Source organism: Osmerus eperlanus, chromosome 14 (assembly GCF_963692335.1).
Source record: "Osmerus eperlanus chromosome 14, fOsmEpe2.1, whole genome shotgun sequence".
In the NCBI taxonomy this organism is placed as follows: Eukaryota; Metazoa; Chordata; class Actinopteri; order Osmeriformes; family Osmeridae; genus Osmerus; species Osmerus eperlanus.
Window position 1 is genome coordinate 13,192,436 of NC_085031.1, and position 27,701 is coordinate 13,220,136.

A 27,701-nucleotide genomic window follows, 5' to 3' on the forward strand; every position below is an offset into this window, starting at 1 on the left:
TATGCAATTTATACATGATGGATAATTTTATTGATACTGTACTAAGAAAAATCTACTGCTTTGCCTCATGATTCATCTCAACTTACTTGACTTTTATGAAAATAGTTCCCATTGGGGTACCAATACTATTAATCAGAGCAATTAACAGGACATTTTTCTTTTTACCAAACAAAGGAAAAATGTATCATAAAGCGAGTAAAGACAAAGATGTGTGTGTGAGAGAGAGCAAAAGAGAGAGAGTCAGAGAAAGAAAGAGAGAGAGCGAGAATGACCACTAGGCCCTGTGTCTCCAGCTGCCTGCACAAAGCGGCCATTACTGCGGACCGCCTGGTCTCTGAGGATGCTGGGATTCTGAACGCTTATTGCTTTTAGATCACATTCTTATTGACTTCTGTCACACTGCTCGTTTGTCTACGGGACCGATGTCACGTTTTAAAGGGGAGTCGGGGGGGGGACCTGCCCTGTGAGACATATTGGAGACGTTTTGGCCCGTTATTGGTTGAGCGCGATAGGTTAAGTCGGTAAGAACAGGCCCGGCCGAGTGCTGATTGCAAACCCTGGTGTGGGCTGCAATGGCGGGATACTACCCTAGCAGAAACAAGGGATTATGGGAGCTCTGCAGGAAACGCGACTCCTACTCCCAACAGGGAGCACAGGTTACAGATGGCGCATTGCGACCGGCAATGTATTTTTTTTTTTCTCCTTTTCATTTTTGAGTAATGAAAAGTTAGTAAATGCTGGGACCTGGTTTGGTTTTTGCACCTGCTGTTGTAAAGCAAGTGCAAGGAAACTGAAGAGCAAGGTAAGAATTGATTGACCGTATTTCCAACACTAGAATGGGGAAAGGTAATCAATGCTGTTGGTTTTAACGACATAACCGTCTGCGAGAGAATACCACAGTATTGATGTGGCAGTTCGAAACTACATCCACTTCATTTCATTTGCTCTTTGTGAGGCTTGCTTTGAATAAATGGTAGGGCTATTATTCCAAGGTGATATAACTGACAGTAAACCTACTCTACTGTCATGTGAAGTTAACTGAGTCTACACTAGTAATACATAACGAAGCAGTAATACATAAAGAAGCCTAATGATTAAAAACAATACTTTTCAATCTTGAAAAAAGAAAAATGTATTCCCACATTTACCCATAAAGATTCACAATTGGAGAACTTTACCGAGGGGGGTGGGGGGGAGAGAGACGTGACATGTTACTCACCATTAATGCCAGTCACTGCATGCAGGAAAAAGGAAAGGAACAAACGACATTCATTCATCTCCACTGAAATGTTATGCTAACTGATATCACAGGAAGGGATTTTCAAAGTAAAAGTACAGGGGCCCTGACACTACGTGTGTGTAAGAGGCGGAACTCAAAGCACCCATTAGCTCAGCATAAGCTAATGCAAAGCAAATAAGTGAAACTACCTGTGTGAAATTCAAATGTGTGACTTTTCTTTTTTTCCTTTTACAATGCTTTGCACTATAAAACGTTTTATGGCAACCATAGGGCTAATTTTTACTGGCTTATACCTGCTGCCACCAAAGAAGGCAAGCAGACAGGCGGGCAGGCTGGCAGACGGTTGCACCTAGGAAGAGCAACGAGAGACTGACCGTGGTCGGCAGCGGCCTTGAGCGTGGCCTGGGACTGTGTGGATCCAAAGGGGTTCCTGACCAAGCGACGGCGGCGCCTCAAGTCGTCCTCCCAGTAGTCGAGGCGCCAGAACTCCCTGGGCCGGCTGTGTGGAGACAGAGGTAGCACATGTGTTAGCGATTACCAGACAGCGTGGAGCAGCCGAGCACTGTGCTGCTTCGGCCGCGGCCCTCGCCGGCCGTTCATAAAGCCGGCCTTGTTTTTGCTGTCTTTGCTTTCTTTTTTTACTGACGTGCGCACCTTTAAAGTCACTCAAATTCAGACACACTTTCTACATCCGGCGTCCTTGAAAACAACATAACCGTCGTCCGTGACTAAGGTGCACCTAGGTTTTTCATTTCTCTCTACCTTTCTTTCTTTCTCCTTTCTCTTCAGAGGATAAGGTTGAAATGCACTAAATACATCATGTTGGAATGAGCCGCTGACAGAGTGATCAGTTTCCCCACACTGCTGGCATGCTCTCCCATACTGGGCTCATTTCAGACCCAGCAGGGCATCCCTTGCCGGGCCAGGCCTCGGCTGTTAAGATGAGGAAAAGGCCATTACAAATACAAGGGGAGAGAGAAGGGGGGTAGCATTAACAATATTAATCAAACGTCTACAGCTGCCATCATCTTTCTTCCCAATTTGCTCCTCCTTGTGCCGGACGGGGTCAGTAAATCATCTCGACTTTGTCTTCGGGGTGTGGAAAGCGTTAAACTTTTAATGAGTCAACACTACAGCAGTTTGAAAAGTAGGACTTCAGGAGTAAAGCATTATTCATATTTGAAGTAAAAGGGATTTAATTAAAACAATCTTCTAAAATATTCATTACCTCTAGCCCCTGAGGCACACAGCACAACATAAGGATTCCCCCCCCCCCCCCACATTTAAAATTGTGTTTACTCTGGTTAACTGATTAATTGGAGTTTAGGGGTGAAATCCGTGGACAGCAGAAGTAGTTGAAAATGTAAATATAGAGTGTGATGGATGCTGTATTTCGGGAGGGGCTGAATACAAGACACGTGGTTAGGCTGAATCCGTAGAGAGCTACAGTATGATCTGATTTCAGCTCTGCCCCAAACTCCAGTGACTTGGAGTGATGCACTGGGAGGACCTCTGCAACGCACACATGCACCAGGGATGTGTTGGGGTTGTTTTGAGGTTGAATTAAAGTTGCAGTCTACTACCAAATGGCTTTAGCAGTGCTTGCAAAAAACCCTCTGTGGCCTGACTTATCGAGGCCTGGTGAAATATTAGTCTGTAAGTCCATCGCGCTCCGTCGAAGTGAGAAGAAGTTTTATTGTGCAACAGGGCTCGCACGCCCCCAGAGAGATAAATCAGGATAATAGCCACCTAAGCACCCTCTAGATACACAACGCTTTTATGTCTGGGTATTTCACTAAGGGACTGCAAGTATGTTAATGCAGACTCACCCTAACCACAAATATTAAATTTCAAAAGACAGTTGGACAGCGGAAACCTTTAACGAGTACCAGGAAAACGAACTAAGCGAAACAGAGAGATGCACATAATGTAGTTATGTGCAGTTAATGTAGTTAAATTAGTAAAAACCCACTCAAAAAAAATCTACTAGAAGAGGGCAGTGGAGTCCAACTTTCAAACCTATCCTGAATGTTGATGTTAGGGCTGGAAGCAGTGTGGAGGGGTGCAGGCATCAGCCTGGGTAACACACAGGGGCAGAACCCTGCCTGGTGGGGGGGTTTATACGATCTGCTGTCGAATGCCACTCTAGCCAGGGGCTCACCACAAATCTTCAGCCCCAACACCCAATGATCACACAGGGGCCTCTTAAAGGGGAAGGGGCTTTACACAAGAAAATAAATACAATTTCAACCAGGCCCTTTAAGACCTCTATGCCCCGGCTAATGAAAACCATTAATTACTTGATTTATCTGTCGAAAGAAGAAAAAGAAAAGTCTGTCTGGAAAATGGGGGCTGGTTGTAGGAGAGGGATAGACGGCCGCTGCTGGATTCCTACAGGCTCCAGGACCCAGACGTTCCACCGAGGACATTTAACGTGATGCATAAGGGGATAGCTAGCAGGTCGCTATTAAATATTTCACAGGAAACATTCTTCGGCTCGCAAGCAAAGACAGGGATGTTAGAGCTCCTGCATTAAAAATGTTGGGGGGTTTTTTTCAAGGGAGGACACGTGACGAAGAAATGACAGAGAGAGAACAGGCTGCAAGGGCTGATGCACATCTTCTGGAGTGGACTGGAAAAAAAATAGCTACAAATGTGGGAAAATGATGCAGTATTATGTTGGATGGGGTTTAATCTCTGCAGCCTTTGCAAACACTTACATTCCTTCCTAGTTCATAATAACAAATGTTAGAAAGCATTACAAGACCATGCCATTGGCTGCTTTGCAGATGAACCAAAAATGTAAGACCTGAATGATCCTAAAGTTAACCTGTTAACCTAAAAACTTGTAAGGTCAAATCAATAGTTAGTAAGTAATAGATAGAAAGATTCTAGGGATATTTGTGTTCTGTTCTATTGTTGCCAAGGATACTGGGCACTGGGGACATGTGTGACATGAGCAGGGGAGCTGGCTCGCTGTGCCACCAGAAGTCTGCGAGGGCCCAGATTTCGCAGGGCTACAAAGACCCTGCCCGTGTTCAGCTGTGATAGTCTTCCAGCGCAAACAGCCTCTTCATCATCCTGACTCGAAGCATTCATCTAAGAAAATGATTATTAAGGCTCTGTGCGGCACGCCGCCATGAAACTGCTCCTACTCTCGTCTCAACCAAGGGAAGGGCCTTTCACACAACATGCATCAATCGTTCAGAGCTACGGCTGTTGGCAGGAGTAATTAGTCGCGAAGTCGGGGAACAACCTCCTGTCCTCGTAATTATCCACCACGCCGTGCCGCCATGACAAGAGCAGCCCTGATGAAGGGCTGCGGACTGGGTGCACACGGAAGGACGGACTGGCGGAAAGCCGCTCTCCGTCATCAATCCCCCCCGCTGAGAGCGCCGCGGCTCATGCCGAGTGCGTTTCCACTGTGATAAATTATTCAGCGGCTCATCCATCGCCCCGGTGGCATCGGAGGAATTACGGCGCCGCCATTCTTCAAGATAACAACAATTAAAATCACAAAAGGCCAGAGCCGAGACGGCAGGGGCCCAACGAGCCGCTGGTGTAATTAGTAATTAGTTTACTCATAAAGGAGTCGGGGAGGCCCACTCGTTAGGCCTGCTTGAAAGCATGTTGAGAGTGTGAGCATGCTGGTGTGTGTGTTTGTGTGTGTGTGTGTGTGTGTGTATAATGTATGTGTGTAAAGAAGCACTTAGGGGAGAGTGTGGGATTTCTCCAAACCTGTTTAAAATGGACCACATTTGCAACCGATGAGAAAGCGACATTTATGTGAAGCGGTAAAATAATATTAGGCCTTGGGCCGTCCTCTGGATGCACTTCAGGGGTTCAGGTTTGAAATGCGACGAGGTTTACCAACAGAGAAGACAAATAGTGCACTCTGGGCACTCCTCTGAAGGAAGACGGCACCGCTTCACACTGAAGAGTAAACAGCGCAATCAAAACAGATCATTGTATTCAATAAACACGATGGCCTTGCATCAACAGAGCAGCATGCGGAGGTATGTGCGTGTGTATGGTGGGGTATTACCCATAGCCTCCTATTCAAAACTTAAATGGTGCTACTAAATTGTCCATTCACAACAAACAGAGAGCAACCCGAATGGCAGAAGCACGTCGAGTAATAAAGGAACTGGTTTCCTTCCGGCGTTTGTGCTCAGGGTGACAGTCTGGCCCTGCTAGCTGGTTCATGAAGCACTCATTTGGAGACCAATACACAAAGGGCAAGGACGGAGCGCATCTCTACGCTACGAATCTCCTGGTCTTTGGACACTAGCACCACGTGGTAAGCACACAATCAATTACAAGCCGATACATGTCAGGCGATGACATGTGACTTTGGATACTGATAAGACCATCAATACTTGAACCACTATTCAAACATGGATGGGAGTATAGCTTGCTTTCAGCTCAGCTAGCTACTGACCATGCACTGGACTGAAAAGACTATTGGCATACATGTTTAAATGATACAATGATATGACAGTTATTGACTAAATTCCCACTTCTTACATATAATTACTCCCATTTGAGCCCTTGTCAATACACTGTCAATTACATGAAATCTAATTTGACATTTATAAACATATCGTTAAGGGAATAAAAAATGTACTCTGCTTTAATTTAAGGATAAAGGATACTCAGGCAAACACAGATGTGTTTACTCTAAAAAACATAATCCTAGGTTTCAACAGAGGACAAATCCATTAACCCCTGCTAATAGCTTATACATAAATGGGACTTCAAGCAGTTGTGGATGGGAGCTAACGTTGCTTATCGCCCTATTCAACCGCAGTTAAAAAATGCTAATAGATTCTTCCTGAGCGGGCACAGAAAGTTTGATAGCACTCCCATTTCAATGGCCAAATTGTTCTTTTTCTGACAAGGACAAACGATTGCCATCCATCAAGATCCAATCGGGATGCAGGCATAGCGTCTCTTTCCGGTCCAACCAATTACAAAGCACTTCACTTTTTTTTTTTTCAAGAGCAATAAGAGAACAACATTGGGGATGAACGGCAGGATCATTTACTGCCAAGGTGAAATGAACGATTGTGAAAATGTGTTTCTAATACGGGATCATGGGGAAGTTCTACAGAGAGGAGGTGATATTGCCGTTTGAGGAGGGTCTTATTAAAAAGGGTGGAGATTATGCAAATCATACCAATCTGACCTTTATTCCCAGAATACAGGGGGTGTGAAGGAGTGTGTTGTGCTTTCATACATCACTCCTTTCCAAGGCGCTTTGGCCAGGACAAACACTCATTTATAACCTTTGAGTGCAGATTAATTCGACTACATTCAGGATTGCATATATGCAGAATAGATTTCTCCCTTTGCTTTTTTTTTCTTTTTTTTTTTTCATTAATGCAAGCCCTCATTGACGAGTTTCAAATTGCTTAAACGTGGGGGTTATCTGCGAGATCATTTCATTTGATTTGCATAAACCATGTGTTTAGAGGGAAACGAGTGAGAGAGTGTGAGTGAGAGAAACAAGGGGGGGGGGGGGGGGGGGGTGAGGATTTGTCATGTTGAGGGCCTTGGCGTGAACACTTCTTCTTTGTCAAAGCGGAGACGGCGATCTCTCCTCCAGTACCTCTAGCCTCAAATTAAAAAATGAAACGGGACCCAAATGCCTTTTCCGGAGATGTGGGCATGATTAAGTCCTGCTGAAGTGATGCTCTACATATGCATAAACGCACATCCAAACGATGTGTGCTGGGCCCAGGCCATTTCCATGTTGTTTATGTAAATCCTCCTGCACGTAATGTTGTTTATGTGTTTTACCCAAAGGTAGCTTTCGGGTCAGTGAGGCAGAATGGCTTCTGTCTGGGATCTTAGATGACTTCCCTGATGTGACTCTGCTCATCCTTTTTGTTTATGACAAGGCTGAGGACGCTCATTCAAATATCAATTTGGATCTGTGGTGCTCGATCTGTCCTGCACTACATACTGCAGGGTGAATTAAGACCAGTGTTGCATATGCAACACATTGCTTTAGGTTTATGTTGTCTATCAGATCAGGCATACCTTGAATCAAATACATGCTTTCTGAACACAAATGTTGAGAAGTTTTTCTTGCAAACATATAACTGTAGATGTATCCATCTCTCTATTTTTTATTTTTTTATTTTTTCTAAAGCGATTCCACCTTCAATGTTTTCATCTTCTGAAACACTCGAGCAGACGTAGAGCTTTTAGTACGGAGGAGAGCAGCGACTGAGCACGATTGGGCATCCCTGCTGCAGTTATGTGGGGACGCCCCCCGTCTCGTGATGAGCCGAGCTGGCGCTCTGCGTCTCTCAGGACGGGAGGCAGAATGCTTGGGATCCCTCCCCAGGCCTGTTGGAGCACAGCATGGCTCAACCATGCTAACGACAAATCCACACAACTCATGTGCCTGTCCCACATTAAATAACAACAGCAAAGTAACCCCCCATAAAAGGTTGAAACTAACAAGGGAGGGAGTGATATTGCATCTCTGTAACATCACCCTGCTCTCAGGGACTCCCGTGGGTCGAGCATGCGAGAGTTTGCAGTCTGGCTGGGACTCTGTAGTGCCAAATGAAAAATGCTAATACGCCCTAATTACTGGCGGCTTAGTATCACGCGCCCGCCAATTAGCAGCAATTAAACTCAGTGTAAATTCTGTGACAAAAAGGGAGGGAGGGGGGGTATGGAAATTATATACTAATTATATTTGGCTTGCAGGGGGAGGGGGGAGAAGAAAGAGTTGTGTTAAAAGAGGGGGTGAATATAAACCAAAAACTGGTTTGTTATGGAACAAACCATGTCCAGTAAAAATGTGCAAAAAATCACTGGAAAATGTAAGGATTGAACAAAAGTAAATGTTTTGAAACTACGAGGTAAAAAGGTGTACTCCAGAAACAGGTTATGAAACGAAACATTTTTTAAGCTACATAAGTAAAATTCATTTGTTTATCCTTTTGAAGCATTGAACATCAGTGGTGTTTTTGATGAGCCACACTACTTTTTCGGCCCTTTTGACAACATGCGTTTGTCCCCATCTATCACAACCTTCGCTGCTAAGTAATGAGGCTAGCCTCTGGACCAGAGATGCATAATTTTGCCATTACCAGTCTATTCTCATAATGTTCTGACCTCTAGCCTTCAGAACTGATCTTGGATGTCATGACAAATGTAAACTGGTATAGGACGATCAAAAATTTCCATTCCCCCCCCCCCTCCACACACACAAAATAAATAAATACTTTGAAAAAAGCTCCCAATGGTGTCTGAGATTGTGAAAAGCTTAAGGGAGGGGAGGGGGGGCGATCAGTCTGAAACTTCCCATTTATTACATGTGGACAGAATCATCAGCAATAAGCCTCTGACATCCAACAAAGGTGGCCTATAACGTTCGAATTTAAATGTAAAAACACAATTAGATAATGTGAAACACATAACAAAATGACACGTCATGTGATATCACCCCCTTAAATAAACTAGACGAGCACAATTACATCTGGAGCCTTTTCAAAACATCCAGGTACGGGGGGACCGGCTGACGGCTAAAAACCAATCACCGCCAGCCCCTTCCCTCTAGGTTGTGAGGTATGGCCCGTGCGTGTGTGATGATGCAGGACCGGGGACGGGGGACGACTGTGACGACTGTGACAGACTCATCTAACACGGCTGTCTGCTATTCATGAGGCCCTCCTCCCCTCTCTCCATCATGCCTCTGAGGCCCATTATACAACACTTATGGCACAATGAGTGTGTGTGTGCCGCGTAATCATGTCAAGTACTACACTTGGAGAGCGGGAGAGAGAGAGAGACGGTACTGTATCTGTACACTCTGTGGCTGATTTGGACCCTAATAATAAAATCCTGTAAAATCTTGTGCATTATGGAAGAGAGACACTGACATAATCAGAATATCAAAAAATGGTGTCCTTTGATAATATTTTTTTTTATAACATATACTATTTAAAATATACACAATATGCAAAGCGTATGATTTAATACAAACAGAGAGAGAGAGAGAGAGAGAGAGAGAGAGAGAGAGAGAGAGAGAGAGAGAGAGGAAGCTAAATCCCGACAATACAAATGGACAGTCCCTGGAAGCCCTCCTTCCTCCTCCTTCCCTCCTCATCTTCCTCTTTCCCACTCGGAAGACACTTGGTATTTTATGTGGCCCTTTTCTGCTTTCGCAGCAAGGAAAGCACTGGATTCTAAAGATAAAGGCGATTTTTTTTGTGGTAAATGGTGGAAGTAGCAAAATAAATGACCCACTGGGCCAGCGTGTAATTACAGTGGCTGGGGAACGTACCAATCTATCAAGACTGAGGGGGAGTAGGGGTCTGACACGCCACAGTGGGGGTTAGTCAAAGGAGATAGCCTTTGACTAACTACTGGCCCCTGACAATCGATACTCCCCAGATATTGCATTCTGGAAGAGCGGGGCCTTAAAAACTTACCAAATGGCTTTTCATTCAGATATTGATCAGTCCCCCTTATCGTGACCTTGCTCCTCGAAGGCCATATACTTTCTTAAGGGTATATGAAACTCATAAATCTGGGAGCCGCTCCACACACATATACTCACACACACACACACACACACACACACACACACACACACACACACACACACACACACACACACACACACACACACACACACACACACACACACACACACACACACACACACACACACACACACACACACACACACACACACACACACACACACACACACACACACACACACACACACACACACGGCCAGGACTGGTGGCTGTGAGTGGAAGGGAATGCTGGTGCAATAGGTCTTTCTCTTAGATGGTGAGCCTGTTTTCACAATATCACAGGGACTCCATTACATGTCCCACGTCCAGGAGGATAGGACACAAGGACGCAGGATGGCACAAGTTCACCAGAGAGGAAAGATGCTCTGGGGATACCAGATCAGGCGACATCCCTGCAGATATGTTTGGGATGTCTCAGCCAGTCAGTCTGGTTTAAGCCTCTTCAGGTGTTTGTCCACGCACGAATGGACACACAATAATGAGCTTGCCGTCCAGGCAAGTGAATACTACATTCACAAAACCATGCATCACCATCGCAGCCTTAAACGATAAAATACAAATACTCGCCATCAACTTCAACTGTATCCCACAAACCTCTGAAGAGTGAGCGCATTAGAATGTAAAACATTCATTTCCGTACTGCATGGGCAGTGGTTAGCTGCGTTAACATATGGACAGCATCAACCGTTAATACGTTCCACCATGACACTTTGTTACTATTCCGTACAAGCCCGGCCACTGTGTTGTATATACAGTCAGAGGTAAATGTTATCATTGAGGGCATATTCTAATTCATATCCATAACCCCAGCCCGCACGGTAGGGGTTCTGCGGACCAACATCATTTTATATAACGGATGGATCGGAATGTTCGCATGTCAGAACTCCGATGTTAGGCCCACTCCTGGGAGGTTTAGCAAATGTCGTCCGTTTGCAACAACTGTAAGGTCTCTGGTATACGTGTGTTTGGGTGGAAGGGTCATGTTATCAAATCCCTTTAATGTCAACGCCAAACGCCTTGAGATTTCTTGCCGCGATTAATGCTCATTTACAAAGATGTCCGTCGGCGACAGGGGTGAGTGTATGCCAAGATGTTTATGGCTGACGGATGGTCGTGCAGATACGTCTGAGAAAACTACTCGCTGAGCTAATTGGTTTTCAGAGTAAGCTTTTGAAGGAAACTATGCCGTGTTCCTACCAAGAGGCTGCAGAGACCCAAGTGGAAGAACAGCTGCTCTAGCTCGGCATTCTGGGACGGCACGCATGTTTGTACGTAGGCCATAAGTGTTTACAAGCAAACCAGAACCATTAGTGTAAAAAAAAAACAAAAAAAACATTGCTGAGAATTGGCTACATGGTAAAAATGGCAATAATCTATTTTGAGGAATGTATTAAATTATATGATTTGTTGTGGCTTTCAGCTTAGCTTCAAGCTTAGCTTTAATATAGTTTACACACTATTGTTTCAAAGTTTGAGGAAATAGCTGAACATTAGTATCCTCTTTCGACCATACAAAACTAATAATCTTGGGAATTCTGATTTGGACCTTCTGCACCTCAACCCTGGCAATGCTATAAAAGCCACAAACTTGCATGCCAGCTTGTTGAGGAACTTAAAGCATAGGCTAATGATTTTCGGAAGGATTCTCAAATATAAACTCAAGGATGACGTTGGATTAGGATCCATTACAACGACCGGTCTGGTGTTTATTCCATTTCCAAACGCAGCTCTGAGAATATGATGGACAGATAAGGTTGGGGAGGGGGTCCTCGTTTCTACATCAGAGAAACAAGCACTTGAGACCTATACACACACCGCCACGGAGAATCACTCATCTGTGAAGGTTTAGTGGTACACTAGAGGGGCAGAGGCTGCGAGTATCCCTCCATCTCTCCCAGCCTGTTCCTCTCCTCGTTCCCCTCTCCAGTCCCTCCAGTCTCTCCATCCTCTGCCCCCCTCCATCAATACCTCTATCTCTCCATCTCCAACATCCACTGGTAAACAGTCATGTTCTTGTTTCCTAACTCTCATAATCCCCCGTGACAAGCAGACTCCTAACTTCCTTATTCAGCTCTGCTTATCCACTCCGAGCACAGCTGTCGTTTATAAGAAGTGGGTTCCAGACACTGAGCAGACCAGTGTTTTAGTATGATCTAAAGCTACACTATACTGTACGTCTGGACCGCAATCACAAAAAATGCTTTGGGAGATCCCGCCAACTATTCCTTCAGGTTCAATCTGGTAGGCATAGCTGTACCGAGCGGTGCATTGGCTCAAAACAGATGCGGATCAAGGTGGTATATGCTAGCTGGCAGAGCTCAGTGGGACTACCACAGCACACAGGCTGTGTGCAATTAACCAAGGGAATTATGCATGGTTAAAATGATGTGGCCAAAGCCTGGCAGGTAATGGGGCCTGTTATGTTGGTGTGTTTGTCTGCATCTGCCGGTTTGATGGGGATTCAAGTGTGTGTGTGCGCGTGTGTGTGCGTTGGGGGGAGGGGGTGAAGAGAGGGAATAATATTCTTGCGACATGATTATACATCCAGTCTGCTTCTAATGTCATACGTAGACAGTAAAGTGTGCCATTACAGTATACTTTTTATAAAATGAAACCAAACTACTGGCTTGTATCCACAGTCAAAGACACAAACACCCTTGGGGTTACGTCCAACAATAGAACAATGCCCCTGTTTTGCACACAAAGGGATTATACCTAGCACACACACACAAGCGTAGGATTAAGCGGATGGATGAAGTGAACCACCCCCCCTATCTAACACTGGGTTACAGGAGCCTTCGCCTTGAAGGTTGAGGCCCAGCCAATGACAAACTACAAGATAAAATAGTAATGCTAATATCAATAGTTTGTCCATTACAGGTCAGCTAACTGTCCGGCGGAACAGTTACAAAGCTGTCTGTTTCGATCTTGTCCTGCCGATCGATACAGGGGCATACTGTTTCAATTTTGCTTGCATTGATTTTCCCCGGAGCACAGCCTCCTCGGACCATCAGTCTTTGTGAAGGGGAGGAAGATTTGATTTACTGAAGAAAAATTGGAGCGAGCATCACAGTTTTTTTTCCCCTCACAAACCCCCCCCCCCCCCCCCCCCCCCCAATCGTATTCTTTTTTTATTTTTTTTATTGAGGCTGTGACACGGAGGGGGAGGGAGGGAGATGGATGTCCCTGGGCTGAAGAGCTTCTGCCCTCTGGGCCTCCATTACAACACAGCAGAGGGGAGGGAAACAAGCTGCTTAAAGTAGAGATGAGAGAGGGAGAGAGAGGTAGACCCACAGAGAGAGAGAGAGAGGGGGACAGTCAGATAGATAGACAGAGAGACAAGGGTAGACAGAGGGAGAGGAATGAAAACACGTTCACGAGAGAATGGGACTGAGAGAAAAAGGAGAGATGGGGATGAGAGAAAATGGAAGACAGATAACACAATTGCAATAGAGAATATAAGAAGAGCTAGCCAGTGCATTTGAAATAGTTGAGCATTAAAAGTGGAAAAGGGGGGGGAGAGAAAATGGTGCAAATAATAGTGACATATTACAATAGTTAATTGCATCGAATCGTAACCACGTAAAAATGTATGTGAAATAACCACAACAAATGCCTCAACATCAACGCTTGCCTGTAAGTTCACCCTTGCGGTCCCTTTCAGCATTTCAGCTGCTACACTGCACCACAAGAGCTACCTCCTCTAGTTCTCTTTCCCTCTCTCACTCCCTCTCTCTGGACCCATAACGTATTTCCATGCTACATTAGTCAGCCTATTTGAATGCAATAAAGGAAGAATGGAGAGAGAGAGAGTGTGGCCCACTAAGGCGACGGGCCAGGTATTCTCCATCATCTCCATCTCATCTCTCCGCTGGTCCGACCACTTTGCTCAGGTGTCATGTACATCAGAGATGATTTGTTTCCTGACCCAAAAAAACACCAAGCAGCCAGAGAGCACCATGACCCCCCGCCCCCCTCCTCTGCACCTCCACCCCCACCCAACCAGAAGAGAGAGAAGAAAGTACATGAGGGGGGGGAGTTGATCAGTGGATGCGTGTTGCGTCTGTCTGTCTGTCTGTCTGTCTGTCTGTCTGTCTGGACACCTTGTGACAGAAGAGGGCAGATCTGGGAATGAAGGACGAAAGCACGAGAGATGCCTTTCTTTGTTTGGTGCAGTGGTGTAACTCCTGGGACACTGGTGGACAGAGAGGGGGGGTAAGGAGAGAGAAAGAGAGAAATGGGGTGGTGAAAAAGAAATAAAATAAGGGAGTGAAATAGAGGGGCGAGATGGAGAGAGAGCAAGGAGAGAAAACCACCTAACACCTCTTTCTCTCCTGGGGCAAGGGCTGGTGTAAGATGGATATTAAGACACAAATTGCATTCAGGCGGGTCACAACGTGTCACATGATATTAGACGCCCGCCGTGAGGAAAACAACAATTCCCATCAGCCTGTGAGAAAATAATATTTTCATTTTCGGCCCCTTTATTGAATGGAAACTTTGGGGAATACGTCTTTATGGAGCGCGAGGCGAGCATGTGGATTTTTACACCGCGCCGACAAAAGGTCGTAATCATGGTTGTGTGTAGCCTTTGTGCTCCCAGATTTCACTTTCACTGAGAAATGTGTGCGTGTGCCCGTCTGCACACATCCTCTCACCACTCTCTCTCGTTCTAGGACACTGAAGATTTCTTTTTAAGCATTTTGTGCATGCATCCTTTATATTAGCAATACGGGTACCAATGAATACCTTTTCAACCATGGTTGTGTGTGTGTTTGTCCTTGTTGTGGTGTGACAGCTCTCCACACCAGATGTTCCTCCCTGTGCCCGTGTGCAAAGGGAGGGCCCCAGCGCGGAGCTGCGCCACCTGACCTTCTCCGGTAATTGACCGAAGCTATTGATGTAATGGTGCAGGTCTGATTGTGATTTATTAAAAGCTGTGCTGCGCCCGCGGGCCTGATGCCAGGGGGCTCCTGCACCCATCGGCGGCCATTAGCAAAGCCATCAATAGCCCAGCGAACCAAAGCCCAGTAATGGGGAGAGCCTCGCAGGGCCTTCGAGCACAATCTCAATAGCTAATGGCATGGTTGTGTGTACCGAGAGAGAGAGAGAGAGAGAGAGAGAGAGAGAGAGAGAGGTGGAAGGATGGAAGGAGAGAAAGAAAGTCTAGAAACAGAGAAACACTGAAGTGCAGAAGTAAAGAGAGAGAGGGATGGAGGGGTGAATGGTTGGAGGGATGAATGGGAGTAGCTAAGGGTGAAGACGGAGACGTCACAGGGAAAATGGGAAAAACAACAAAAGAGAAGAAATTAGGAAATGAGTACCAGAGTTCCCCCATGATGCCGCACACACACACGTCTCAGTAGAGTCCCATTCCAACAAATAATCTAGAATCAGAATCATTCTGGACCGTCCAGCCTGCACAAACAGGCATCATCATAGAACAGCAAAGGTTTGTGCTGGCTGCTCAGTGGAGCCAGCTCAGGGTAGGGGTTTCCTCTGCTGCCAACGTCTGGACGGCACCCCGAATGGATTGGAGGATGGTGCTTGTACTGAGATTTAAACGGCTGCTTTGTTCTGACTAATGGATCATTAAAGTAACAGGTGACTTATACACAGCTGAACTTTGTGTTTCGCTGCCGTCTTGCTGTGTGTTATGTTTCTGTACACAGTGTCTGCATACTGATTGCGTGGGTGCGTGGGTCCACTCCCAGAGCGTCCCCTCCCAGAGCGTCCCCTCCCAGAGCGTCCCCTCCCAGAGCGTCCCCTCCCAGAGCGTCCCCTCCCAGGGCGTCCCCTCCCAGGGCGTCCCCTCCTAGTGCGTCCCCTCCCAGGGCGTCCCCTCCTAGTGCGTCCCCTCCCAGGGCGTCCCCTCCCAGGGCGTCCCCTCCCAGGGCGTCCCCTCCTAGTGCGTCCCCTCCCAGGGCGTCCCCTCCCAGTGCGTCCCCTCCCAGGGCGTCCCCTCCCAGGGCGTCCCCTCCCAGGGCGTCCCCTCCCAGGGCGTCCCCTCCCAGAGCGTCCCCTCCAAGAGCGTCTTACCTGGCGGAGGAGGCCCCCCAGGCGCCGTGCTTGTCCGTCAGGATGTTGACGATCTTCTGGACCAGCTGCGTGGCGGTCACATGGTCGCGGTACTTGGCCGCCCGGATCAGGTGGTCACACATCTTTTCCTCATCGCGCTTCTCCGCTGCGTACTGGGCACAGTAGGACTGGAGGAGACAGGAAGAGGAACAACCACTGTCAGAGAAAACGCAGGCAGCTTCTCAGGAAATGATGTAGTCGTAAAGCGACAATGCAGTTCAAGACCAGTCCGAAACAACGCAGGTTCACTTCTATGATTTTAATAGCACAGTGTTGCCTATTTGATCAGGTATATTAGCACTGAGGGGTGAATGACTGAAATAGATGTGATTCTGGAGTTAAAACTCATGAACCCCTACCCTCAGAAGAGAAGGGAGAGAGGAAGGGGGGGAAAAACTAATAGAATAAAATATAGAAAAGTGCAGGGTCATTTCTGTCACGTTGTCACAGTGATTAATAATGTTGGACTTGTGCATTTACTAATGCTCTCCCCTCAGGGCGCTCGAAACAAAAAACATCCACAATGCACAGGGAGAGACATTATTCTTAGTCGAAGGGTGTTATCAGGAAAGGCCTTTGAACTGTAGAAGAGATGGTGAAGCAAATGCACCTTATACCAGAGAAGAAAAACACTCGCATCAAAAGGCAGTCCTAATTTCTATTCAAAACAGAACAGAAAGTCAGGAACAAAGTAAACCAGAAACAAACTTTAAAGACAAGCTGAAGGTTTGTCATGTGACTGACTCATCTCAAACACTTGGCTATCAAAGGGTAACACAGAACTAAAAGGACTGATAAGCCAAAACCTGGTACCCCAGCATGTATCTCCTCGCCCAGCAATTCAATTAGTTCTTTAAGGAAACACAGCTCAGTGGTCGGGGTAAAAGGTTAGTGTGTAAATACCACCAGCAACAATGCAGCGGGATTCCCTTTGAGACCAACATTGTGCAACAAATCAAATTAACCTTTAGCTAAGCCTTCAGAGGAATGCACCTACTTTATATGTCTGGTTGCTGACACGGGCATAGGAACGCAACCTGGCGGCTCAAAGTTCCCAGTAAAGTGCTTTCTAATGGGTCCTCCTCTCCAATTTGAACGACCACTTTTCATAGCTGACAGAAAATCTATAGGAATAAAGCACATTAGGGGGGCTATTCTGCTAGCTATTGGCCTCTAATTATCAATCTATGTCTGTTTGGGAAGGCCTTGACCGGATATATCTGGGAGGAGGAATATGAGGAGGGGAATGTTTTAATGGTAACGTCCAGAATAGACATGGGGGTGTGTGGTTGAGTGGTTCTACACACACACACCAAAATCTCCAAAAACATTATATTTGTATACAAAATATATATTTATATATATTTTATATTCAACCTGATTATATTACACAAATGTGCATCTCGAAAGGATGATCCACTGGATAATAAATATTGTTTTTGTACGCTGTGAGACTCCATTAAAAGGAGAGTCTGAGCCATTTTCTTATAATTCCCAACCTGTCCTTCCTCGTAAAGGTAAGACATGCTGAAACCCACTACAGGGAGTCCTGGGTTCTTCAGATCCAGTTGTGAACAGAGCAACATCATGCCCAGTCTCTCTGGTGTGTGGTGTCTGCATTACTAACCAGCTTCCTTGGAGTTTGAGCCCATAACCATAAACAAACACTTCGTCACCCCTGGCTAGCCTGCACAGTCATCCTTCCCAGCCATGCTGCAATAGGCTTTCTAATTGGCTCAAACTAAACCTCTGTGATGTAATGAACTTCCCTATAGGTTCAAGTCTTTCCCTCCATGATGTAATGTGCCTTCCTATTGGCTCTGGCTGAGTCTGACTGTGAGGTGAAGTCCAATAGTTACACTTCCCCCTTGAAATAATAAAGGGACAGCTGTACATATAACTATCCCCGTTAACAGCCAAACTACGTTTTGGCTCAATGTCAGAAAGCAGACGTCACAGTCGAGTATGGAGCCGTTTCAACAGAAGTCGTGATGGTTCCCTCTCAAACCCACTGGGTCTATACAGCTGAACACCCTTATCCCACCACCGTCTCCTAGCCCTCCCCTCCGTTGACAGAACAAAGACTTGAGACTGAACGAGGAGACACATCACCCCTCCACTTATTTTAAAGGAAGCGTGTGGCTGGGATGTGGGGGGGGAGTGAAACGGTGAGAAAAGTACAGTTTGCCATTAGCAATGGGAGAGGGGGTGGTAAAGGGTGGTGTATTCTGAAGTCGCGCGTGTGTGTGTGGGGCGGGGTTCAATGATGTTTGAGATCAAAGCCGACCGTTCGGTTGCTTACAGAAGGAAACTGAAGAGGTCATGGGAAAGAGTGTTTGCGTGCGTGTACATGTGTGAGGTTGTGTATTGGGTTGGCCGTGCCGGTGCAGGGAGGAGGAAGTTGACGATGAAGTAAGCCCAGGGATTTGGCTGCCACCCCTCCTGCAGGGAGGACAGCGAGGGCGGGGCCGGGGCGGCTGAGAGATCTTGACGACTAGCGACACCGTAATCATCGCCGGGCCCTTCCTGCACACAGGCCGGCTGACAGGGTCGGACAGCGGGGGCACCCACCCTCCACCAAACGCCAAGCAGAGAAGACAGGGACGGGGGGGGGGGGGGGAAGGGAGAGGTAATGGCCAGCGTTAATCCGAGTAAATTACATCGAGTCGTGTCTCAAACAATTCCTCCGCCGGTCATGTAAATAACGGGAGAACACGTGTAGGGTCTGGCCGGACTGCAGAGGGGGCTGACGAGGAGAGAGCCAGTGGAAAATGAGAGGAAAAAACTGTAGATGATGAAACGGAAAGATATTGCTGGAGGGGGCTGCGATATTTGAGTAAATACCGTACACAGGTTCAATTTAAGCAAGTGCACACAGGCCCGACTGAGACTTGAAAATCCAAAAAGCCATGGCTCCGTCTAAATGCAGTATTACTCAGTAGGGCAGTGAAAGGCTGTGTGTGCGGCTGTGTGTGAGGCTGTCACTCAGATACTATGTCGAAGGGGCCAAGTGGCCTAATGGGCCAGTGAGATTGGGTCTTGATTTAATTAGCACGTGTAAACCTGTGTTTCTCCTCACTGACTGGTAGAGGTGCGTTATTTCACGCTGCCACGCCGACACACACCGAGCCTTCCAAGGCCCCGGCGTTGACATCGGGTTTGCAAGGTTATGCCGGCGAAACGGATAAGCGACAGGGGAGGGGAAGACGAAAAAAGAACCAACCCAGGGATCTTATTAGAAGAACTTGATTTACATCATCTTGACTTTGGTGCTAGCACACGGGGGGGGGCTACACTTGATGGAAGGTTGGGCTATCGCCACGGCCGCATTCCTCACCAATTTTCCTGGTCTGTCGACAAGGGTTCCCTGAGGGTTTCATTTAAGAACGAGAAGAGGGGGGGGGGGGGGAGTATGGCGGGTGGCTAAGACTTGTCCTTGTCTCGTTTCAGAAGAATGCAAATATGTTCCAAATAGGGAATCCCTCCACGAGGAGAACAAGGGGTCTGGGGAGATGAGGGGATGAGATGAGGGGATGAGATGATAGGGGAGGAGAGGGGAGGACAGGGGAGCAGAGGGGAGGAGAGGGGAGGAGAGGGGAGGGAGCGATCGTAGAAAACAAAAAAAGAGCTGCTGAAGCAAATTGCTTTCAAAGAGATTCCCTCGCACTTGATCCCTGTGCCCCGCCCGAGTTGGAAGATTGCGCCATCAAGAACAGCGACGGGGGAATTCAGACAATGGCGAGTGAAGGGAAGGGGAGCGAGGGGAGAAAAATGAAGGCTTAAAAAAGTACAATGGGTGAACAAAAGTCACCGAATGACAACGGCTGACAGGCACCTCCATCCTGAAATGATGCCCTGGTCACAGACACGCTGCTGACTATTGATTTTCCTCTCTCCTCCTCGCTCTCTCTCTCACTCACTTTCTCTCTCTATCTGTCCGAGACAAAAAATAATCTCTCTGAGCAAACAGTCAACTCCCACCCTCCTTTCCCCCTTGACAGCGACCATCAAGGTTAACACAGGTGCAACACTTATCAAAAGTATCTCCCTCTCTTTCTTTCTCTCTTTCTCTATCTCTCTCTCATCCCCCCCCTCTGCCCTCGTCTCCCCATGTCCATGGTTAGAGTATATAATGGACTGGTCAACAATGCCTGGTGGGTTGGCAGCACTCTCAATCTCCTCTTCCTCCCAGAAGACTCTTCTCTCTCTCCGTCCATCTCTCCCTGCCCCTCTACCTAAAAGAGCCCCCCTCCCTCCACCACCATCAGTCTGTCGGCGCCGGCTTCCTGGTGTCGGGGCGGCGCGGCACCTCAAGGTCGACGGCGGGCTGAAAAATCGGAGGTGTTAAAGCATCGTCCTGCTCCCGGGGGGGTGAAAAATAGTCAAATGCAGGAATGAGGCGGCGGGGATGACTAATCACGCACAGGCTCCGGAGAGGAGAGGGGCTCCGAGGAGGAGAGGGGCTCTGAGGAGGACAGGGGCTCCGAGGAGGACAGGGGCTCGAGGAGGAGAGGGGCTCTGAGGAGGACAGGGGCTCGAGGAGGAGAGGGGCTCTGAGGATGAGAGGGGCTCCGAGGATGAGAGGGGCTGGTTTGGGACAGAGCAGGAGGAGCTGATGTCTCCAACCTTGAGGTGGACATGGAAGGGGAGCGAAAACACAAAGAATAGAGGAAAACAACAGAAGCGCTATATGCAGTACAGCGCCTCCAAGCATAACGCTAAACTCATTCTTATAGGTCTAACTTTGTTTCAATATGAACCCTGTGCAATGGTGGTAAAACATTTTTTTTTTTTAAAGCTTTTAATTTCAACCCGAATCAATAAAATGTTTGTCTTGGTGTGTGCTGTAACAATGGTGCAAGCTATCTATTTATTCCAGGGTGGTGTGTGTATGTTTATGTGTATGTTTGTGTGTGTTTATGTGTATGTTTGTGTGTGTGTGTGTGTGTGTGGGTTTGTGCAGACTGGAGACGAGGGGCCTCATCTCGCTGCTTCCCCGAGCCCAGGGTCAGCTGGCCAGAGCTAACGATGTGAGCTGTGGAGGAGGCGGCACCCTGGGACTTCATTACCCAGAGAAGACGAGTCTCTCTCTCCCAGTTTCTATCGCAAAGATTTTTTCTTCTTCTCATTGTTCAGGTTATGACAGAAAGTAATTACCAGTGAGAGCTGGATGGTGATGTCAAGGGTATAGGAGTGGATTTTCTTACATGAGGTGCGAGAGGGACAATTATGTTAAGCGCTAATTAGCCAGTGATAGTCTGGCTTCCATAGCTTCTCAAGACAGCCAATTCGATTACTCTGATATTACAGTGGGAAGGGATGTGGGGGGGAAGGAATTGTCTGTGAGAACAGAGGGAAAGAAAAGAGAGAAAGGAAAAAAAGAAGAGAAAGATGGATGAAAGAAAAAGAATGACCCAGGTCTTGTGCCCTCTCTCCTATCTGGGTCGTCTCATCTGCCCTGGAGCCCAGCACTTCTCAATGCTAATGAAAGGTGCTGCAAAAGCTGTTTGATTTCTCTCCTTCCTCCCTTTCTCTTTCCCATTCTTCCTTTGCATTTCCCCTTCACTCTCTTTCTCTTATCTCTCTCTCTCTCTCTTCCTTTCTTTCTTCCTTCTCCATCCTCATTCGTCCTCCCCCCCCGTCCCTCTCTCTCACCATCTCGCTCTCCCTCTACCCTGAGATATCAGAGGCCATAGCTTGCTGTGTAGAGGGGTGTGTGATCTGCAGATCTCCTGCACATTAAGGATCCCATTAGATAGAGAACACTAAAAGATAATTGGATTTCCTCCCTGCACCCCCAATTCAACCCCCAAGTTATCTTCATCTCTGTTTCACCCTCAGACGCCTACAATAACTTACTCTCATGGCCAGAGATAACTCAATTCTGCTACACAGGGAGAGGGGGACAGAGAGAGAGAGAGAGCAGGAAGGGGGGTGGGGGTAAGAGCGAGAGAGAGAGAGAGCAAGACAGATAGAAAGAAAGAGGGAGGTGGAGAGACAGTTGAAGACACAAAAAGAGCTAGAGAAACACATGGCAAGAGAAAGAGAGAAAGAGACAAATCAGAAAAGAGACAGAGAGAAAATTAAGGGAGAGGAAAAAGAGAAAAAAAAGATGAGTGGAGAGAGAGAGAGAGAGAGAGAGAGAGAGAGAGAGAGAGAGAGAGAGAGAGAGAGAGAGAGAGAGAGAGAGAGAGGGAGCATGTGTTTCGAGTCTCACAAAAGCAAGCAGTGTCTAAATCACAGGGCTCCTCCATCACGTCGGCTCCGGTGGATATGAACTCTGACAGGGATCAAACATAAATTAGTCTTTTATCTGCTGAATAATTCACTGTGGCCGTGGCTGGGGGCTGGGGGCTCCCCTCTCCCGCGTCTGCAGCGTGTGGGGAGGCTGCTGAGGGCTTGTGAGACGTTACACAGCGACAGCCCCACCAGGCTGGACCACACAAACCAGGAAGTGGTCACTCTCTGGAGGACGGAGATTACCGCTGTGGCCAACGCTCCATTGTCACGTAGCACGTTCATTTAATACGCGGGTGATCGCTTACTGTGGTCGACTGGAAAAGGCAATGGGACACTGAAGTTGGAAACGAGAGATGATGATCTTTCTCCAACTTTTACTTGTAGATGTTATATGACCCGCACACAACCGATCAGAACTCATTGTAAAACCTAATCTTCACATAATCATCATCAACCCAAACGCCAGATGAACACAGATATATTTTTTTTTAAGTACAGTAAAAAAAACTGATAAAACTGTGTTCCTTTTCCCAGAGGGCATGTTTCATTGGCCTGTTATTTTTATAGCACCGCTGCAAAATGAAAGCATGGTTCAAATGAAGAGGGGGGGGGGGAATCAATACGGCAATATCAGCCATGCACTTATCAGTGGCTGGCCTCTCTCAGAGGTCACCGAGGAGCAGTCCAGTGTTTAAGTGGGGAATTCAATTGTGAAACATGTTGTTTTCTTTTTTCTTTTTTTTGCCTCGACTGCAGCAGTATCTGATTAGAAACTATTGGTGTAGGGATGGCAGGGAGGGACAAAGAAATATTTAAGTATTTAACGTGCTTAACAAACACATTCTAAGAGTTATGCCGGTTGTCTGGTGCGAAGGGCGAGCGTGAAAACGGCTGATGACCTGGTCTGACAGCCCTTAGCTGCCCCAAACACAATAACTGGCATTTGAATGTTCACATCCACTAGGCAACACTGTTAGATATTGTGTAGCATTCCTTAAAGACTACACTGAAACCACATCATACTGAACATTCAAAAAACATGAAGCCACAGTATGGATAAAAACAAGACTGGCTCAAGAACAGAAATGCAGACAACTCACATCTCTGGGTCTCTGGAGAAAATGTTTGTCTTCCTCAAACTTATGTTTCGTGGGAAGCAACTACTAAATAATCCAACGGAAGACATGTCGTCCTTGGCCTGCCTTTGGTTGTCAAGCGCACTCCGCAACCCAACATTTGACAGAGATAATCTACGGTGTCTAGGGTTGCAGGACGCACAACCTGTCAAGACAAATAACTTGTGTGTGTACGGGACCATTCTGCAGAGTAGACTGCTGGGGACTGGGACATTTACACATGAAAGAAAGAAAAATGAGTGAAGCTATTGCTTAAGTGCCATGACTGTGACAAGACCTGGAGGTGGTTGGAGCATAGATCTCCTGTGTAACTTAGCCGAGACTTTAAGGAACGCTGCACTGAATGTAACACTGCCAGGGTGTTAGCTTAGTTCTTCATGCCATCAAGAGATGATATGGACAAGCGAACGGCAATTAGATTGGGTTTGGGGCGGCAAGGACTACTCCCTGGAGTGGGCTGTCAGACCAGGACACATCCTGCTCCGCGCTCAGCTGGGAACAGGGATCTGTGGAAAGGGGGAGAGCGATGGAGACAGACTCGCACACAGCTGAGAAGAAGAGGCTCTGGAGGTGTGTATGTGTGTGTATGTATGGTGAGAGGATTCAAGCTGCCAACTGTCTGCGTTTTCTGAAGAAGAGAATTGGGCCAGAGGACCGTCTCTCTTCCTCTTCGCTTGCACACACACTCCCACGCACCCACGCTCCGTAGACAGACACATCGCGGAAGTGTTCACCTCGTCATGTGACATTGCACCAGCATGCACAGACCCACCTCACCTGGACACTGAAGGCGGGTGGCCAGAAAGAGGTGGGGGTGGGGGTGGGGGGGGGGGGGGCTGATATGTAAACTTGTCAGTCAGACAGAAACTCTGACGGGGGCGGGAACAGGTTAGCGGCCCTCGCGGCCAGAACGCTGACACGCGAGCTGCACCTCACCTATGAGCTCTGAGGACTCGCCAGACGGCTTTATCGCCTCGAACCCATAAAGAAAGCATACCATGTTACCACGGGGGGGGAGGGGGGGGGGGGAGGTCACAGTTAGAACTTTTAGGTCAGCACCTCTCATACCTGTCTGTGGATTTTAGTGACGGCAGGATCCTGAGAAAGGTGGGAGGGAGGGATGGGTGGAGGGAAGGAGGGAGGGAGGGAGAGGTATGGAGAGGGCAAGGGGTTTGGGGAAGGATGCCGTATTCCTGTCACGGGCAAAATACACCCCCAGTGGGAGTAGAACGGACCGGGCCTCAGCAGGGGCAGGAAATGAGAACGAGAATGGCAGCGTTTGTGTTTTGCATTGGCAGAGTGTGTGTGTGTGTCTTCCACACACACACACACACCTGAAGCTACGTCTGAAAGCACAGGGATAAATGAACATGCCTTTATGTTTGGCTAGTCAGTTGTGCTCAGCCCACTCTGGTGTGTGTGTGTGTGTGTGTGTGTGCGTGTGTGCGTGCATATGTCTCTGGTGACAGTACAGTATGTGTGAGACATTATTATCCGGCGGAGTGGGGCTGTGTTTGAAAAGAAAACATGGGTTCTCTGGGTGTGTGTGACAGGTCTAGCGAAGGTGACAGACAGGTTGAGAGCTCAGAGCCGGTCAACGCCAGCTACCCCGGCGAGAGCGCGTGCTGCTGGGAGGCTGTTTTTGTTCAATAGCGCTCGAGTGAATTTGAAAATATTCAACTGACTTTATCAAACTGGGCTTTAATGGGATTGGCTTAGAGCTACAAATAGACGGGGCCGGCCTGGGCCAGCTGAAAGCTCCTGCAGCTTTCACAAAGACAAATGGGAAGGCGAAATACATCTTGTCTATTTTTCATTGCGAAGCACAACGAAGGAGGTGAAGAAAGGGGTTGTAAACGTTTGTTAGAAAGTTATTCTTACGTCATCGTCTCAATGAATGCTTGAAACAGGCCACCATTTTGGCTCGAAGGCCTTCCCTCGTAGGCCTACAGGCTCCTTTGAAGAGAGCTCCTGCAGCTTGCAAATATTTTTTTCCAGAGGCCATTCTGGGTCAACAAAGTCAACTTTTGTGAATTATCCTGCATGCACGGCAGTGTCGGAAATGACACATTTTTGGCTCAAATGAATGTATTGATATTAGCCACGTTCTCATGGTTCTCCACAGCGATCAACTCGGACAACTCGGGTCTGACGTCATTCCCAGCGTCGTTTCCGACTTCAAATGGAACGCAGCAGAGCACGGCGGCCATTTTGTGTCAGTCTCACCTCAAACTCTGCGTGCTTGTGGATGTCCTCGGCTCTCTGTCGGCTGAGGATGAACTCGGCCTCGTTGGCCACGCGCACCAGATGGTCCTTCATGGTGTGACTCAGCAGTCTGGAAACACACGAGGAACATAGGAGCTACTCAAACACCTCCAGACTCATTCATAATGCACACTGTACTGTTTCATTCGTAAAAATAAAAAAAACATGCTAATTCATACTAACGGAAATAAGGTCTTTTCTTTTTCTTCCATAATTGGATGGAATGAATAATAACATTGTGAACCAAGTGTTTGTCCATAATTACAGTTTATTTTTATTTTTCAAGCAGCATATAAAACAACACAAAACGGCTCTTCATTCAACATAGTAACCAAAAGCCTGTTCAACTTGGAACTTCCAGAGGACCACCTGGAATAACCTCATAAGAACCAGAAAATGACCAAAACCAACCGTGCAAAATGACCAGAAAATTGGGTGAGTAGTTGCTTTACTCGGGGGCCAGGGTGCTAATTGATTTGTTAATGATATGGATCTGACATGGGGATGAGGGGGGGGGACCTCTGCTCCTGTTGCTACACATGTAGACCCCTTATCTATTCTAATAAAACATTCATGCCTTGATGGAACAAGGGATACTGTGTATGTAGGTGTGTGTGTGTCAGAGTCGAAAGGACCGCTCGCCAGCTTCAGAGGTCAGGCCTGTGCAAAGTGGAACAATAACAGGCCAGAGGCCTGGGGGAGGGGCTGAGAGGAGAAGGAGAGGAGGGGGAGAGGGGGCTCAGAGAGTGGGCTGGAGGAGGAGGCGGAGGGGGGAGAAGGGGGCAGGGGTCTTTGTAACCCAAGCCTGCAGTTTCAGCCCAGGGCAGCGGGGGAGCGGAGGTGCTGGGGCCTCGGGAGCCTCTCTGGCCCCTGAGAAGCCTGCCATCAATAACCTCTACTGCTGCTGCTTCGCTCTTTATGGTGCCTGCCTCTTCCCTCTCTCACACACACACACCTCTCACACACCACACCTCTCACACACACACATTCACGTAGTACTGTGTGTGCACAAGCACATACACCAACATCTTTCGCCTACTGCCATGACTCGTCTACCTCTCAGACTGCGTGTAGCACAACCCCACGTAGGTGACCCGAGTTAGAGATCAGGCCTTCTGCTTAAAGTGGATTACAGCCCTGCCCTCGCTACCTCTCACATCTCACAAACACACCTACACACACACAGAGACAGACAGACAGACAGACAAGGAAGTCTATGGCAGCACTTATTTAGCATTACCTTGGATTAGCGTGCGCTAATTCCATGGGCTGGGAGGATCGTTAATGCAAATGTAAATGCTGGACCCTCTAACTCTAATATTGATAGGCGGTGTTTGCAGTCAGGAGTTAGAGAAGGGGGGGGGGGCTCACACAGGACATGAAAGACAAGAGAGAGGCAGAGAGTGAGACAAAGAGAGACAGACAGACAGACAGACAGACAGACAGACAGACAGACAGGCAGGCAGGCAGACAGACAGAGGGGGCACAAGAGAGAGTGGGACGAGTCAAGGATGTCACAAGTTACGTGTCACCTCCTCACGTCCTTTTCCACCCTCTCCCCCCTCCCTCCCTCCCTCCCTCCCTCCCTCCCTCCCCTCCCTCGGGGAGAGGCAGGTATTGACGGAGCCTTGAACTCCGGGGCCTCAGTTTCCCAGCTCCTCTTTCTACAGCCATTGATTTTGTTTTTTTGCTACAATAGGAGTCCCGTAAGTTGAGTGCCCTAGGGCTTGGGAAAGAGTGAAAGAGTGTGTGTGTGTGTGTGTACAACTGTGTTATTACACCCTTGCAATAGTGTGTGTGTAAGAGTGTGTGTGCAGATTGGCCGATTTCAGGATTTGATTATTAAAAGGGGCTGGACCAGGGAGTGTGTGTGTGTGTGTGTGGGGGGGGGAGGGGGTACATACCTGCCCTCGTTGACCAGCTCGATGAAGGCCAGACCAGCATTCTTCTGGATGGAGTTCTGCCACTCCTGAGGACACAGACAGAAACACAGGCTTGTCACACGCACCGGAAGCATCTAGAAACACACCCAGACACACACTAGCTGCTGTGCATCATATCGGTATGTTGACATTGGTAGTTTTTATTTATTTATAACAAGCGGCAGTCATTAACATAGGAGCAAGAAGGGGTGAGAGAAAACAAAGATGGCTAGGTTTCTTTTAAGAGACA

At 47.6% G+C, this 27,701-nt stretch overlaps 1 protein-coding gene across 1 annotated transcript in view; it reads right to left on the reverse strand.

The window, feature by feature from the left end:
- The window catches only part of lrba (LPS-responsive vesicle trafficking, beach and anchor containing), a 168,342-nt gene that overhangs the window by 66,842 nt on the left and 73,799 nt on the right, over positions 1-27,701 (reverse strand). The window contains exons 33-37 of the mRNA XM_062478203.1: positions 27,434-27,546; positions 25,491-25,599; positions 15,850-16,016; positions 1,615-1,739; positions 1,220-1,234 (exon numbers count right to left, since the gene is read on the reverse strand). Coding sequence (XP_062334187.1) covers positions 1,220-1,234; positions 1,615-1,739; positions 15,850-16,016; positions 25,491-25,599; positions 27,434-27,546 — 529 coding nt within the window. The remainder of the gene's footprint in view (positions 1-1,219; positions 1,235-1,614; positions 1,740-15,849; positions 16,017-25,490; positions 25,600-27,433; positions 27,547-27,701) is intronic.